This window comes from Rhinopithecus roxellana, chromosome 11, assembly GCF_007565055.1.
Source record: "Rhinopithecus roxellana isolate Shanxi Qingling chromosome 11, ASM756505v1, whole genome shotgun sequence".
Taxonomy (NCBI): Eukaryota; Metazoa; Chordata; class Mammalia; order Primates; family Cercopithecidae; genus Rhinopithecus; species Rhinopithecus roxellana.
This window is the reverse complement of record NC_044559.1, coordinates 73,653,734-73,666,137: the sequence shown is the minus strand read 5'-3', so window position 1 is coordinate 73,666,137 and position 12,404 is coordinate 73,653,734. Positions and strand designations below refer to the sequence as shown.

The 12,404-nt window shown below is 40.5% G+C and overlaps 1 protein-coding gene across 3 annotated transcripts in view; it reads left to right on the top strand.

Annotated features, from left to right (window-relative positions):
• Positions 1 to 12,404, top strand: part of ENTPD7 (ectonucleoside triphosphate diphosphohydrolase 7) — a 57,338-nt gene that overhangs the window by 26,683 nt on the left and 18,251 nt on the right. For 2 of the 3 annotated variants that reach the window (XM_010356074.2, XM_030941042.1), the window contains 2 exons: positions 1,626 to 1,682; positions 4,636 to 4,769. In XM_010356074.2, coding sequence (XP_010354376.1) covers positions 1,626 to 1,682; positions 4,636 to 4,769 — 191 coding nt within the window. The remainder of the gene's footprint in view (positions 1 to 1,625; positions 1,683 to 4,635; positions 4,770 to 12,404) is intronic. The other variant, XM_030941041.1, reaches the window with a different exon arrangement.

Genomic DNA, 12,404 nt, shown 5'->3' with positions numbered 1-12,404 from the left:
CCACGTCCAGCTAATTTTGTATTTTTAGTAGAGACAGGGTTTCACCATGTTGGTTAGGCTGGTCTCAAACTCCTGACCTCGTGATCCACCCGCCTAAGCCTCCCAAAGTGCTAGGATAACAGGTGTGAGCCACTGTGGCTGGCCCGTGAGATCATTTTTCTTTTCTTTTCCTGTTTTTTTTTTCTTTCTTTCTTTTTTTTTTTTTTTTTTGAGACAGAGTCTCGCTCTGTTGTCCAGGCTGGAGTGCAGTGGCATGGTCCGGCTCACTGCAACCTCTGCCTCCCTGGTTCAAGTGATTCTCTTGCCTCTGTCTCCTGAGTAGCTGGGACTACAGGCATGTGCCACCACGCCCAGCTAATTTTTTGTATTTTTAGTAGAGATGGAGTTTCATCGTGTTAGCCAGGATGGTCTCGATCTCCTGACCTCATGACCCACCCGCCTCAGCCTCCCAAAGTGCTGGAATTACAGGCGTGAGCCACTGCATCTGGCCTGTTAGTTCATTTTTCAAAGCTTTGGCCACTGCTATTTGGATTTGTCTCATATGTCAGCTAGTGGCTAATCTGGAACCTGGGCGGTGACCTAGCCTGTAGTTCAGTTCTCAGAGCTGTTTGTATATTGTTTAGGGTCAGATCCATGTGTTTGTAGCTTGGAGGTGAGCCCAGGGGTTCATACACAACTTTGCTCCCTACTATCTGTGATCCCCCTGACATTTTCTGGTTCCTTGGAGCTCCCTTTCATGATCCTCCTGTCAGAATACCAGGGCTTTAATTTGCCCACTCTCTGCCATGCACTTCTCATGATTGCATCTGCATCCAGGGACAAGTAGTGGGAGGACAGAGGGAGACAAAATAAACAATAGGATTTGCCTCATACTCTTGAAGCTACAGCTTCTCTGGTCAGAGAAAAGAATTCAAAGTCCTCAGAGTTTTAGGTACCTGCTCAACTTCTACTTCTGTTGCTTGAGGTTAGAGAGAACAAAATAAGAAAGAAAGAAAAAAAAAAAGCAGAGATTTCCCCTATTTTCTCTGAACTTTTGCCATTCCTTTTTCTGTTCTTTGGACCAAAAATGAGTTGAAGTTCCTCTATTCACACCTGGTGTTTACTTTCATGTTTCAAGCTGCTCTTGAGTCTAGATGAGGTAATATCTGAGGGGGAAGAAATGGGACACTCACTACTGGCTTGGTAGTAGTTTAAACCCTGGTCTCTTTCCCGGTGTCCTCATTATCATTTACTTTCAGAGTTTGCAGAAAGCTACTCCATGCATTCTATCTAGAGTTTATATTTGTATTCAGTGGGGAGACAAGATTGCCCAGAACTAGAACTCCAAGGTTTACATTTTTTTCTTTTTTTTCAATATCTTCATGACATTCATACGATTTGTATTTCCTAAACATTTGTTACACAATTAATTTCTATTCATTGAGGAAATTTAGAAGATGCAAATAATTTTAAAAGGGAAAAAAAATCACAAGATGAAAGATTTGAAATTCCTACACTGAGAGTATGTAATAAAATACCATGATTACTTTCTCCAAGAAAAAGAGGAAAGAGAAGCCCTAAGGGAGAGGTGTATACATGGCATAGCAGTAGAGAATTAAGTGAGGGCTTTTATATTTCTTACTTAGGGGTTTATGCATGGATTGGAATCAACTTTGTTTTGGGAAGATTCGACCACGAGGATGGTGAGTAATATGTCTTTTTATGACAATTTACCTAAGGGCTGAAGGTTTAAGTTATAACCCATCAGTAGCATGTAAATGCAATTTTTGAGTTTTCTTTCTTCAGACATAAAATGCTTCATTTTCCAGTCCTAATTTGCTTTCTTTTATTTCTCTTTAACTTTTTAATATGGAAAGTTTCAAACATTCACAAAAGTAGAATAATAAAATGAACCTCCATGGACCCATTACCCAGACTCAATATTTACTAATGTTTTGCCATTTCTCCCCCATCTCCTCCCATGTATCAAAGGTTTTTTTTTCTCATTGGATGTTTTAAAAAGCAAACCTCAGACAGGTAATTTTTATTTTCATGTATGTCAGTGTGTATCTACAACAGATAACGAGTTTCAAAATGAACAAAAAATATATCCATAATGCCATTTTTAAACTTAACAGAATTAACAATTTCTAATATCATACAATACTCATCTAATACCCTACCTAGGTAAAGATTTTCCTGATTTTCTCAAGAATGTTTATTTGTAGTGGGCTTGTTCAAATCAGAATCTGAACAAGGGTCATACATTGCATCTGGTTAATATGTCTCTTTAGTCTCTTTTCATCTATAATGCTTGATCTTACCACCTCACTCCCCTGCCTTTAAAACCAAGAAAAAATTGGATCCTCTGGTAGAAAGAATTTGCCACATGCTGGATTTGATTGACTGCATCTTTGTGGGGTTAACGTGTTTTCTTTAACATGTTTCTTATCCCCTCACATGTTCTTTAAACTGGAGGTCAGATATAGATGTTTGATTAGACTCAGATCCAATTCCATCTAAATCACAGAAGGTGCTGTGTGTTTCCTACTACTCACATCAGGAATTTTGTAATGTCTGGTTAACTTACTTTTTGTTATGCTCAGACTGATCAGGTACTGAGGGTTCAAGTATTATCAGCCTGATCTAATTTAGTATTAAAATTCCTTATCTGCCTTTCATGGAATGGTTGTAATAGCCAATTGTGATCATTGCTTAGATATGTTTTTCATTAGAGATTGCAAAATGTTGATATTTCTAATTCTGTCATTCCTTCTGCATTTAACAGCTAGAATTTTTATGTAATGAACTTTGCTTGAAGAACTCTTTGGTTACCCTGACATATAGTTCTTATGGGAAAGAATAAATTCTTGATTATTTTTATTTATCACATTTCTGAATAATGAGTTGGTGTCTAGCAACTTCCAAAGCTAACCAGTGAAAAAAAAGTTTTAATTATTATTATGAACTCATGGATTTTAATATATTAGATGCATCAGAGCCCATCACATTGTTACTATTTTTAGGAGCATCTTTAGGTTGGCTCCTGTATCCTTTTAATATGACCCCAGTACTCTTTTATATTCCCCTTGCTATCTGGTACAGCAATGTATTCCACGGTCATCTTGTATACTTTCTACCCTAGACCTGGCATTGACCTGTTTTTATTTGTTTTTTTTTTTTTTTTTTTTTTGAGACGCTCGCTCTGTCGCCTAGGCTGGAGTGCAGTGGCCGGATCTCAGCTCATGGCAAACTCCGCCTTCCAGGTTTACGCCATTCTCCTTCCTCAGCTTCCCAAGTAGCTGGGACTACAGACGCCAGCCACCTTGCCCGGCTAGATTTTTGTATTTTTAGTAGAGACGGGGTTTCACCGTGTTAGCCAGGATGGTCTCGATCTCCTGACCTCGTGATCCACCCATCTCGGCCTCCCAAAGTGCTGGGATTACAGGCTTGAGCCACCGCGCCCGGCCTTGGCCTGTTTTTAAAAGACCCCTGGTTTCTTTTAGTAAAAGATGGTATTTAGAGATTATTGGTCCAGATACCACAGGTGGTCATTACTCCTGGGATATCATTGCTTCTAGGCCTTTTCAGTGAACAGAGCTAGGAAATACATATTTTTTAGAAACAGAAAAATAAATCGTGAGTTCATAGTCATATTTCTGACTCATATTTAAGATTATAGGGTGTTATTAATTATCTGATTTTTATACCTATATCCTTTTTGTTCTGTTATGCTGAATCTTTGTTCCTAAAGATATTGACATAAACATTTATTTGTTTTATTCCACAATGTATTTCATATATATATATATATATATATATATATTTTTTTTTTTTTTTGAGACACAGTCTTGCTCTATCGCCTAGGCTGGAGTGCAGTGGCATGATCTTGGCTCACTACAACCTCCGCCTGTTGGGTTCAAGAGATTCTTCTGCCTCAGCCTCCCGAGTAGTTGGGATTACAGGCATGTGGCACCATGCCCAGCTAATTTTTGTATTTTTAGTAGAGAAGATTTCACCATGTTGGTCAGGCTGGTCTTGAACTCCTGACCTTGTGATCTGCCCGTCTCGGCCTCCCTTCATAATTTTTAAATAATAAAACCAATAATATTGTTAACAAATAAGACTACTGGGATATAGCTTAAGACATTTGCTTTTGTGCTTAGGCTATATCCCACTAGGGATACGTAGTCAAAATGTCATGTTAAGTAATTTGCAAGAATTATTCTTTGTGCAATATACAGTTGATTCAGTTGGTATACTTGTTTGCTTTCTATTTTTTATTTTGAGACAGGTTCTCTGTCACTGAGGCTAGAGTTCAGTGGCACGATAATAGCTTACTGCAGCCTCAAACTCTTGGGCACAAATGATCCTCTGGCCTCAGCCTCCGGAGTAGCTGGGTCTACAGGTGTGCATCACCATGCCCAGCTAATTTAAAAAAAAAAAAAAACTTTTTTTATGGGAATGTCTCACTATATTGCCCAGGCTGGTCTTGAAGTTCTGGGCTCACGTAATCCTCCCACCTTGGTCTCCCAGAGTGCTGGGATTACAGGTGTGAGCCGTGGTTTCAAATTTTTAAGGGATTGCTGTTTTGGGGGTTCGACTTAATTTTGTTTTTTAATTACTAGAGCCTTTTTGTTCTCTTATTTATTTCAGAATCAGATGCTGAGGCTACCCAGGAATTGGCAGCAGGACGGAGAAGGACAGTAGGGATACTGGATATGGGAGGAGCCTCTCTCCAAATTGCTTATGAAGTTCCTACCTCAACCTCTGTCCTTCCTGCAAAGCAGGTACTTTAGCTTTTAGGGAAATTTAGCTGCTAGGAATGCTAATATTTGAGAAGGAAGGACACTGTCTTTGGACTTAGACCAACCTGCCTGGCTCTAAATATTTGTTCAGATACTTGCTAGCTTGCGTTATCTTGAGTAGGTTACCTCTCTGAGCCTCAGCTTCCTCCTGTGTGAAAAAGGGATAATAATAGTATCTACCTCATAAAGTTGTGAGGATGAAATAATACCACGTTTGTAAAGCATTTAGCAAACTGCCCAGCATATGATAAGTGTTCGATACATTTTAACAATTATAACTATACTAGGTGTCTCCTGCCATTGCCTGAGGATAAACATGATAATGCATTTACATTCTGGAGCACAATGTTTGATACATATCCATTGTTCAATAAATGTTATTCCCTTTCCCCTTACTGGTGATTCCATTCTGGGGCTTCTAATAATCCTTACCCCACTAGAATGTAAAGAATGTCTTTTGAGATTCAGAGGTTCTAAGATGGCCGAATAGGAACAGCTCCAGTCTACAGCTCCCAGTGTGAGTGACACAGAAGACAGGTGATTTCTGCATTTCCAGCTGAGCTTTGAAGAGAGTAGTGCTTCTCCCAGCACGGAGTTTGAGATCTGAGAATGGACAGACTGCCTCCTCAGTGGGTCCCACTGAGTAGCCTAACTGGGAGGCACCTCCCAGTAGGGGCTGACTGACACCTCACACGGCAGGGTGCCCCTCTGAAACGAACTTTCTAGAGGAATCATCAGGCAGCAACACTTGCTGTTCTGCAATATTTGCTGTTCTGCAGCCTCCACTAGTGATACCCAAGCAAACAGGGTCTGGAGTGAACCTCCAGCAAACTCCAACAGACCTGCAGCTGAGGGTCCTGACTGTTAGAGGGAAAACTAACAAACAGAAAGGACATCCACACCAAAACCCCATCTGTATGTCACCATCATCAAAGACCAAAGGTTAATAAAACCACAAAGATGGGGAGAAACCAGAGCAGAAAACCTGAAAATTCTAAAAATCAGAGCGCCTCTTCTCCAAAGGAACGCAGCTCCTCGCCAGCAATGAAACAAAGCTGGATGGAGAATGACTTTGATGAGTTCAGAGAAGAAGGCTTCAAACGATCAAACTTCTCCGAGCTAAAGGAGAATGTTCAAACCCATCACAGGCCGGGCGCGGTGGCTCAAGCCTGTAATCCCAGCACTTTGGGAGGCCGAGACGGGCGGATCACGAGGTCAGGAGATCAAGACTATCCTGGCTAACATGGTGAAACCCCGTCTCTACTAAAAATACAAACAACTAGCCGGGCGACCTGGCGGGCGCCTGTAGTCCCAGCTACTCGGGAGGCTGAGGCAGGAGAATGGCGTGAACCCGGGAGGCGGAGCTTGCAGTGAGCTGAGGTCCGGCCACTGCACTCCAGCCTGGGCGACAGAGCGAGACTCCGTCTCAAAAAAAAAAAAAAAACCATCACAAAGAAGCTAAGAACCTTGAAAAAAGATTAGATGAATGGCTAACTAGAATAGCCAGTGTAGAGAAGACCTTAAATGACCTTATGGAGCTGAAAACCATGGCACAAGAACTACATGATGCATGCACAAGCTTCAGTAGCCAATTTGATCAACTGGAAAAAAGGGTATCAGTGATTGAAGATCAAATGAATGAAATGAAGTGAGAAGAGAAGTTTGGAGAAAAGAGTAAAAAGAAATGAACAAAGCCTACAAGAAATATGGGACTATGTGAAAAGACCAAATCTACATCTGATTGGTGTACCTGAAAGTGATGGGGAGAATGGAATCAAGTTGGAAAACACTCTTCAGGATATTATCCAGGAGAACTTCCTCAACCTAGAAAGGCAGGCCAACATTCAAATCCAGGAAATACAGAGAACACCACAAAGATACTCCTCAAGAAGACCAACTCCAAGACACATAATTGTCAGATTCACCAAAGTTGAAATGAAGGGCAGCCAGAGAGAAAGGTCGGGTTACCCACAAAGGGAAGCCCATCAGACTAACAGCAGATCTTTCGGCAGAAACTACAAGCCAGAAGAGAGTGGGGGCCAATATTCAACATTCTTAAAGAAAAGAATTTTCAACCCAGAATTTCATATCCAGCCAAACTAAGCTTCCTAAGTGAAGGAGAAATAAAATCCTTTACAGACAAGTGAATGCTGAGAGATTTTGTCACCACCAGGTCTGCCTTACAAGAGCTCCTGAAGGAAGCACTAAACATGGAAAGGAAAAACCAGTACCAGTCACTGCAAAAACATGCCAAATTGTAAAGACCATCAGTGCTAGGAAGAAACTGCATCAACTAACAAGCAAAATAACCAGGTAACATCATAATGACAGGTTCAAATTCACACATAACAATATTAGCCTTAAATGTAAATGGGCTAAATGCTCCAGTTAAAAGACACAGACTGGCAAATTGGATAAAGAGTCAACACCCATCAGTGTGCTATATTCAGGAGACCCACCTCACGGGCAGAGACACACATAGGCTCAAAATAAAGGGATGGAGGAAGATCTACCAAGCAAATGGAAAACAAAAAAAAAGCAAGGGTTGCACTCCTAGTCTCTGATAAAAAAGGCTTTAGACCAACAACGATCAAAAGAGACAAGCCCATAACATAATGGTAAAGGGATCAATTCAACAAGCAGAGCTAACTATCCTAAATATATATGTACCCAATACCGGAGCACCCAGATTCATAAAGCAAGTCCTTAGAGACCTACAAAGAGACTTAGACTCCCACACAATAATAATGGAAGACTTCAACACTTCACTGTCAACATTAGACAGATCAACGAGTCAGAAAATTAACAAGGATATCCAGGAATTGAACTCAGCTCTCCACCAAGCAGACCTAATAGACATCTACAGAACTGTCCACCCCAAATCAACAGAATATACATTCCTCTCAGCACCACATGGCACTTATTCAAAAATTGACCACATAGTTGGAAGTAAAGCACTCCTCAGCAAATGTAAAAGAACAGAAATTATAACAAATGGTCTCTCAGACCACAGTGCAATCAAACTAGAACTCAGGAATAAGAAACTTACTCAAAACCGCTCAACTACATGGAAACTGAACAACCTGCTCCTCAATGACTACTGGGTACATAATGAAATGAAGGCAGAAATAAAGATGTTCTTTGAAACCAATGAGAACAAAGACAAAACATACCAGGATCTCTGGAATACATTTAAAGCAGTGTGTAGAGGGAAGTTTATAGCACTAAATGCCCACAAGAGAAAGCAGGAAAGATCTAAAATTGACACCCTAACATCACAATTAAAAGAACTAGAGAAGCAAGAGCAAACACATTCAAAAGCTAGCAGAAGGCGAGAAATAACTAAGATCAGAGCAGAACTGAAGGAGATACAGACACAAAAAAAACCCTTCAAAAAATCAATGAATCCAGGAACTGATTTTTTGAAAAGATCAACAAAATTGATAGACCACTAGCAAGACTGATAAAGAAGAAAAGATAGAAGAATCAAGTAGACATAATAAAAAATCATAAAGGGGATATCACCACTGATCGCACAGAAATACAAACTACCATCACAGAATACTATAAACACCTCTATGCATATCCATTTCTTCTAGAAAATCTAGAAGAAATGGATAAATTCCTGAACACATACACCCTCCCAAGACTAAACCAGGAAGAAGTTGAATCCCTGAATAGACCAATAACAAGCTCTGAAATTGAGGCAATAATTAAGAGCCTACCAACCAAAAAGAATCCAGGACCACACAGATTCACAGCCGAATTCTACCAAGGGCACAAGGAGGAGCTGGTACCATTCCTTCTGAAACTATTCAAATCAATAGAAAAGGGGGGAATCCTCCCTAACTCATTTTATGAGGCCAGCATCATCCTGATACCAAAGCCTGACAGGAACAAAAGAAGAGAATTTTAGACCAATATCTCTGAGGAACATCGATGCAAAAATCCTTGATAAAATACTGGCAAACTGAATCCAGCAGCATGTCAAAAGGCTTATCCACCATGATCAAGTGAGCTTCATCCCTGGGATGCAAGACTGGTTCAATATACGCAAATCAATAAACGTAATCCATCATATAAACAGAAACAAAGAGAAAAACCACATGATTATCTCAATAGATGCAGAAAAAGCCTTCAACAAAATTCAACAGCCTTCATCTTTTTTTTTTTTTTTTTTTTTTTTTGAGATGGAGTCTCGCTCTGTCACCCAAGCTGGAGTGCAGTGGCCAGATCTCAGCTCACTGCAAGCTCCGCCTCCTGGGTTTACGCCATTCTCCTGCCTCAGCCTCCAGAGTAACTGGGACTACAGGCGCCCGCCACATCGTCCGCCTAGTTTTTTTTGTATTTTTTTAGTAGAGACGGGGTTTCACCATGTTAGCCAGGATGGTCTCGATCTCCTGACCTCGTGATCCGCCCGTCTCGGCCTCCCAAAGTGCTGGGATTACAGGCTTGAGCCACCGCGCACGGCCAACAGCCCTTCATCTTAAAAACTCTCAGTAAACTAGGTATTGATGGGACGTATCTCAAAATAATAAGAACTATTTATGACAAACCCACAGCCAATATTATACTGAATGGGCAAAACCAGAAGCATTCCCTTTGAAAACTGGCACAAGACAGGGATGCCTTCTCTCACCACTCCTATTCAACAGTGTTGGAAGTTCTGGCCAGGGCAATCAGGCAGGAGAAAGAAATAAAGGGTATTCGATTAGGAAAAGAGGAAGTCAAATTGTCCCTGTTTGCAGATGACATGATTGTATATTTAGAAAACCCCATTGTCTCAGCCCAAAACCTCCTTAAGCAGTTAAGCAACTTCAGCAAAGTCTCAGGATACAAAATCAATGTGCAAAAATCACAAGCATTCCTATACACCAATAACAGAGAAACAGAGAGCCAAATCATGAGTGAACTGCCATTCACAATTGCTTCAAAGAGAATAAAATACCTAGGAATCCAACTTACAAGGGATGTGAAGGACCTCTTCAAGGAGAACTACAAATCACTGCTCAATGAAATGAAAGAGGACACAAACAAATGGAAGAACATTCCATGCTCATGGATAGGAAGAATCGATATCATGAAAATGGCCGTACTGCCCAAGGTAATTTATAGATTCAATGCCATCCCCATCAAGCTACCAATGACTTTCTTCACAGAATTGGAAAAAACTACTTTAAAGTTCACATAGAACAAAAAAAGAGCCCACATTGCCAAGACAATCCTAAGCCAAAAGAACAAAGCTGGAGGCATCACGCTACCTGACTTCAAACTGTGCTACAAGGCACATTTAATAAATGGTGCTGGGAAAACTGGCTAACCACATGTAGAAAACTGAAACTGGATCCCCTCCTTATGCCTTGTGCTAAAATTAATTCAAGATGGATTAAAGACTTAAATGTTAGACCTAAAACCATAAAAACCCTAGAATAAAACTTAGGCAATAGCATTCAGGACATAGGCATGGGCAAGGACTTCATGACTAAAACACCAAAAGCAATGGCAACAAAAGCCAAAATTGACAAATGGGATCTAATTAAACTAAAGAGCTTCTGCACAGCAAAAGAAACTACCATCAGAGTGAGCAGGCAACCTACAGAATGGGAGAAAATTTTTACAATCTACCCATCTGACAAAGGGCTAATATCCAGAATCTACAAAGAACTTAAACAAATTTACAAGAAAAAATCAAACAACCCCATCAAAAAGTGGGCAAAGGATATGAACAGACATTTCTCAAAAGAAGACATTTATGCAGCCAACAGACACATGAAAAAATGCTCATCATCACTGGCCATCAGAGAAATGCAAATCAAAACCACAATGAGATACCATCTCACACCAGTTAGAATGGCAATCATTAAAAGGTCAGGAAACAACAGGTGCTGGAGAGGATGTTGAGAAACAGGAACACTTTTACACTGTTGGTGGGACTGTAAACTAGTTCAACCATTGTGGAAGACAGTGTGGCGATTCCTCAAGGATCTAGAACTAGAAATACCATTTGACCCCGCCATGCCATTACTGGGTATATACCCAAAGGATTATAAATCATGCTGCTATAAAGACACACGCACACGTATGTTTATTGTGGCACTATTCACAATAGCAAAGACTTGGAACCAACCCAAATGTCTATCAGTGATAGACTGGATTAAGAAAATGTGGCTCATATACACCATGGAATACTATGCAGTCATAAAAAAGGATGAGTTCATGTCCTTTGTAGTGACGTGGATGAAGCTGGAAACCATCATTCTGAGCAAACTGTCACAAGGACAGAAAACCAAACGCTGCATGTTCTGACTCATAGGTGGGAACTGAACAATGAGAACACTGGACTAGGATGGGGAACATCACACACTGGGGTCTGTTGTGGCGGGAGGGATAGCATTAGGAGATATACCTAATGTAAATGATGAGTTAATGGGTGCAGCACACCAACATGGCACATGTATACATATGTAACAAAACTGCATGTTGTGCACATGTACCCTAGAACTTAAAGTATAATAATAAAAAATTTTTTAAAAATGTATTTTGAGGGAGAAGTTTCATTCTACACAGGTACTTTTTGTATACCCGTTATGTACACCTGTTATGTGCACCTGTTTTGTGCAAGGAATAGACAACATTATGTACAAGGAATAGACAAGTTAATTTCACTGTCCCTAAAAACTTATCATTTATCTGTCAGTGGAGACAGCTTGTGATATCTGGGAGACTGTAACAGTGCTTAACTTGATCTAAACCAGGGCTTCTCATCCTTGGCACTCTTGACATTTTGGGTCAGATAATTCTTTGTCATCAGGGGTTATCCCATGCATCATATGATATCTCTTTCCTCTACCAGATGTCAGTAACAACCCTCCCTCTTCCAGTTGTGACAATCAAAAGTGTCTCCAGACATTAGACATTGCCAGATGTGTGGGGCAGAGTGGACATTGCCCATCATTGAGACCATCTGGTTTAAACAGAGAGCTGTGGCAATATGGGGACTGGCAGGGCCAACTTGGTTTGCAAAGTTGAATGGGAGCCATTCTGACTTCATGGAAGGTAAAGTATTTACCTGGGCCTTGGAGGAGAGTAGGCTTTTTTGTTTGCATAGTAGAGGCTGAGAGAAGGCCACCTGCATGGTGGGAACACTATGTACAAAGGCACAGAAAAAGCAGCAGAGAGGCCAGAATGTCCAGGGAATGACGAATAGCCTTTTACAGTATAGGATTTTCAGGTGTGCTAGTAGTTAAGGCTGGGAAGATAAGATTGAGCTAAATCATGAGCAGTATTGAGTGCTATCATAGGGGGACTGGCTTTTATTTCCATAGATAGTGGAAAACCACCAAAGGTTTTTGAGTGAGGCAGTCACATGGGCCTCAGTTTCATCATTTATAAAATAATTAAACGTGAAGGTCCTTGCCAGCTCTGAATTTTGTGACGATGTTAATTGTGTGGCTGTGATCTGATCTGTTTTTTGTAGTGAAAGAATTTTTGTGTCAGTAGGAGAAAGAATATAGGTCACAGAACCTTGAGTGAGTTAGACAAAGTAAGTGGAAACAAAAGGGAGGGGACAGATTTCAGGGGATAGTTTGGAGTGAAAAACCAATGTAATTGAGCGAC